General features: G+C 31.7%; 1 protein-coding gene across 1 annotated transcript in view; it reads right to left on the bottom strand.

The window, feature by feature from the left end:
• LOC109845051 (choline-phosphate cytidylyltransferase 2) overlaps positions 1-328 on the bottom strand; it is a 6,135-nt gene extending 5,807 nt beyond the window's left edge. The window contains exon 1 of the mRNA XM_020414235.1: positions 116-328. Within this exon, the coding sequence (XP_020269824.1) occupies positions 116-246 (131 nt within the window). The 5' untranslated portion in view covers positions 247-328. The remainder of the gene's footprint in view (positions 1-115) is intronic.

Raw genomic sequence — 5,314 nt, 5'->3', positions numbered from 1 at the left:
TTCCTTGCTCATAACAACAAAACACCCATCTAAAATAACAAAACTATCTACAAAAGCTAAAATCAAACGAAAAATAACAGGGGATAAAAAACGAAATGGAATCAGAAAAAATTACAGCTTTTTGGCCTGCTCAAGGGATCGGGCATGGCCAAAGTGGAAGAGATCGTAGATCCCATCAGCGTAGACTCGGACTGGCTTGTCCTCTTCGGTGATCTCTTTGCTCTCAGGCTTTGGATCCTTCTCCATTAAAGAGATTTTGAGAAAAAGTTTAGATTTTTATTCCCTATTTGGGTTAAGGGATTGCGAGAGCTTGAAGACGAAAGAGGGCCACAGCCTACAGGGTTTTATTATTAAACTGGAAATTTGCTGTTTGTATTTTTCTTTTACTTTACACGTGGATATTGTTAGGCGATGACACGTCAGAAGTCATGATGTGGGAGTCAAAGATGGGTGCGGGTGAAAAAAACCATGGATTCATTTTCTTTGCGTTTTGCCACATTATTATTATCGTGATGATGATGGAGTAGGGATGGTATATGAAATGGAGCTAAATAAATGAAATGGTTTCACCAAACTCAAAAAAATTCAAACTGTTTGGTTGTTTGTTTGTTAGAAATTTGCAGTAAAAGAAACGAAGGAAAATTGTTTTATATTCCTTTAATCTCAGTTACAATTGGATTTCCTGATTACAAAAGAGAAGAGAATGATCTGGATTCTCCCCTTTGTTTAATTCTGGGGTCTTCACAGTAGCGATGAGATGCCTCCCTCGAATGCTCGCGTCGAGTTTGCTTCTCGTTGACGATCCGATGTCTTGTTTCACTGGAACGTAGTCTTCTCCTCACGATTTGACGTTTTGGAGAACTCTGAACGAGTTTAAACTCTATGAAAAAGTTGATTTAACCGAAAGTCGGTTATAAGCCAAGGATGAAGAAGATCTTGTTGCCGATCTCTAAAGCTCCAAAAATGCTCTAAGGATCCTGTTGACGAGCCAAGAAGTTCCAACCGACCGCACCCCAAACTGAATTGATTTTTAGTTATTTATAGGGGATTAAGGGGTGTAACCACCTCCTTAATTCGCTCTTAAGTGGGGCTAATGGGATGTAACCGCCCCTTAAATCACTCCTGAGTGGAGTTGTGATCCCCTCAGATCGTGGAAAACGGTTTTGAAACCGTTCAGCTCGTGTTTGAACGAGTCAAACGCAAAATCCGCGTTCCGGTGTAAATTCTGCGTTCAAACGCAGTGTCTGGAAGCTTGAACGCAGTGTCTGAAAGCTCAGACGCAGCGGCTGGAAGCTGCGTTGGCATCTTGTTGGAAGCTGCGTTTGGCGGCGATTAGAGCTGCGTTTGGCAGCGATTTGAGCTGCGTTTGGCAGCGATTTGAGCTGCGTTGGGCAGCGGTTGGGAGCTGCCTTGGACAGCGATTAGAGCTGCGTTTGGCAGCGATTTGAACTGCGTTGGACAGCGATTGGGAGCTGCGTTTGGCAGTGATTTGAGCTGCGTTGGGCAGCGTTCGTGGCTATGAACATGGTGCGTCTTGATGCTGGTTCGCGGGGAGGACTTCCACGTCTTGGTTTGAAGAGACCGTCGATTTGTAGTCTCTTTCTGTCAGAACGTTGCAAAGATCGTCGTTTTGTAATCTTTGCTTTAGCTCTTTGATATGTGAGAGTCGTCAGATTGTAACTCTCGATGTTGATTGTGAAGGCTGTTGATTAGAGCTTTCATCAGTTGTTGCGAAGGCCGTCAGATTGTAACATTCATCGATCCACGTGAAAGTCTTCAAATTGTAGCATTCTGGAAGTCGTCAGATTGTAACTTCCATCATCGGTGTTTAATGGGAATCAGCTATCTATTGTGATTTTTAGACAGCCTACATTATTGTTGGTAAAGTTGTGTATTTATGACACAACTTGGAAAGTTGTTGTCCACCTCATCAATTTTACTTTTATATTTTTCTTTGTTTGTTTTTTATTCCATTGGAATCATAAATTGTTTGTTTGGTTTGTAAATGTAACTTTAAGGGGCTGTTTGGTTGTTGTGGTAAAGTTTTGTATTTATGACACAACTAGGAAAGTTGTTGTCCACCTCATCAATTTCACTTTTATACATTTGTTTGTTTGTTTTTGATTCCATTAGAATCATAAATTACTTGTTTGGTTTGCAAATGTAACTTTAATTGTTTGTTTGGAAAGTGTAAAAAGTGGTCCCTACTCAAATGATCATATTGGTTGGAATTATTTTTTATTATTTTTTCCTGACTTCAATGTCAGCTTTCTCCTAAAATCATGTCTTTTTTTATGAAATCACTTTACAAGCCACATCAGCATATGAAATCACTTTACACTATTTTCACAACTACAAACAAACAATTGAAAGTGATGAAAGCTGACATTGGGACCCACTTTTTTACACTTTCCATCCTTTTACATGGTAAAAACATACAACCAAACAGCCCCTAATTGTTTGGTTGGAAAGTGTAAAAAGTGGTCCCTACTCAAATGATCATATTGGTTGGAATTATTTTTTATTATTTTTTCCTGACTTCAATGTCAGCTTTCTCCTAAAATCATGTCTTTTTTTATGAAATCACTTTACAAGCCACATCAGCATATGAAATCACTTTACACTATTTTCACAACTACAAATAAACAATTGAAAGTGATAAAAGCTGGCATTGGGACCCACTTTTTTACACTTTCCATCCTTTTACATTGTAAAAACATACAACCAAACAGCCCCTAAAAGGAAAACACGTCCAATGCGGATAAAGGCTTTACCAAACAAAAAAAAAATTCAAACTTAATGATTTTTTTAAGCTCGCTTTAAAAAAGAATTCCATAGATACTAAAATTTCAAAATTTGACGATTTGCATTACCATTACTATACACTTTTAGGAGCTAACTAGTTCTTGTGCGCATGCAAAGCACGTGGTAAAAATATCAAAATAAATTTTTTATTATTTTCTTACTATAAACAAAATCAGATTCATTTTGAATTAAAATCTATAAACATGGATTATTACATTTACCATGAAATTTATTTCAACATTTTTATTTTTTTTATGAAATAGATGATTAATTTTGAAATCTCTTGTCACCGTGAATAAACAACTAACAAGTTTGCAGTGTAAGTTAGGAGAACGTAGTACATTCTTAAGAATTATTAATCTTTACTTAGTTTGATTATAATGATATGATCTCATTATTAACTAACTACAAAGTCTAATATATAATTTTTTTTTGGGCCCATGTGAGACCTCATTGCAATGAACGTTATACAAATTAAGTATAAAAGGAAAAAACGGGGTGTCCAATGGTGTAGTTGGTGAGGGGAAACTCCACCAACTTAATTTGAGATGTGAGTATATTATAGATGAAGATGGAGAATTGTGGTTTTAAAAATTATGGGTACGTGTGGGTAACTATTTTTTTTTTTGTGGTTTTCTTCGTTCATTTTTAAGATATTTGTGGTCCTGTGGATATATATACCTATAACATTGCTACTATCTTTTGATTTTGTGGAAGAGTTTGAGTGTTAAAAATATTTAAATTATCTAATTCAGTTAAAGTAGGATCATATAAGTTAAGCACATACATAAATTTTATTTTAATCAACACCTATGTGTAAATATTATAAGTGTCATTAAAATCTAAAATATTTGTGAGATTCTCTTTGATTTTTATACAAATAGTATCTATTTAAATAATAATAGTATAATTAAACTTTGTGATCCGAAGAAAAGTTCAAATATATAATATAAGTAATTACTTTAAAATAATATAATATAATCTAATAAGAAGAAAATAGATGAAAATGATATGAAAATTATTACAATTTTATAATTTTTAATTTTTAAACAATCTAATCTAATATAACAAGAAGAAAATGATAAATGCACATGCCTGTTGAAAGAGATGAAAGTATTATAAAAATTATTATAATTTTTAATCTGAAAAAAGATCAAACATACAATATAATTATTTACTTTAAAATAATCTAATCTAATTTAATAAGAAGAAAATAGATGAAAGTATTTGGAAAATTATTGATATTTCTTGATATGAAAAAAGATCAAATATACAATATAATTAATTGCTTGAAAATAATCTATTCTAATCTAATAAGAAGTAAATAACAAAGGCATATATCTGTAGGAGGAGATGAAAATGCTATGAAAATTATTGTAATTTTTTGGCTTATATACATTGGTATGTGATGTTGCATGTGAGATGATAACAATTGTAAATAGAGTTCTATTTAAACAATAAGAGTATATTTAAACTTTAAAACTAATTATGTAGGACCGTGAACTACTTGAATTTTAGTTGTTGAGAAATCACCACGTTGTGTCCTCATATCGTAGCCGTTTGTTTTAAATTTTTTTTTTATAATTTTGAGAATGATTTGGTCTTTTTGATTTGTTTGGTGAATTTTGTAAATACCGCATCCACATTATGTATATTTGTAGGTTTGTGTTGTTCCTGGGTTTGACCTCTGGGGCAGACATTATTTGCCTCACAAATTTGTTTAGTTTTTGTATATATGTCCTTCATCTTGTATACATTTGTAAATTTGTCATTTAATAATTTCATTCAAGTTTACATTTCAATTTAAACTATATTATTATCTTCATACTATGTATATCATACTCCCTTTAAAAGCACAAGTTCGGAAAATCTTTTTTAGACAAATATACCCCTTTATAGTTTGAACTACCTTATCTATAATCAAATTCTAATTTTCAATGGTCAATATTACCCTTCACTACTTTGAATATTTTATTTATATCTTAATCTATCCTAATCATAATCATATCTTATCATAATCCTATGTGAACCATGTTTAGCTTAACAATTTAAAAAAACTAAAATATTAATAAAATATATAAAACATAAAAATGATATTAGTTTGTTAAGATAAAGAAATTACAAGTAGATAACATATTATAATACATGAAGTATTGTAAAAAAAACCATAAAAAGTTTTAAAATTACAGAAAAGACCATGAAAAGTTCAAAATTATAAAACTCATCCAAATGTCTCAAAACTTAAAATAAAAAACATGAAATTAAAAAATTAACATCAGTTTGCAAAGAATTTAAAAATTACAGTTAACACCTCAATGTCTCAAAAATTATAGAAACACCCTCAAAAATTTAAATTACAAACAAGCATATTAAAATTCTAAAATTTTAAAACTTATAAACAACACAGATGAATTCAAGAGATTATCATGATATACCTAAATTTTTTAACATTTAAAATTTTTAATTAACACCCTCAATATCTCAAAAATTATAAAAACACCTTCAAAAG

Source organism: Asparagus officinalis, chromosome 6 (genome assembly GCF_001876935.1).
Source record: "Asparagus officinalis chromosome 6, Aspof.V1, whole genome shotgun sequence".
In the NCBI taxonomy this organism is placed as follows: domain Eukaryota; kingdom Viridiplantae; phylum Streptophyta; class Magnoliopsida; order Asparagales; family Asparagaceae; genus Asparagus; species Asparagus officinalis.
This window is presented reverse-complemented; position numbering and strand designations above follow the sequence as displayed.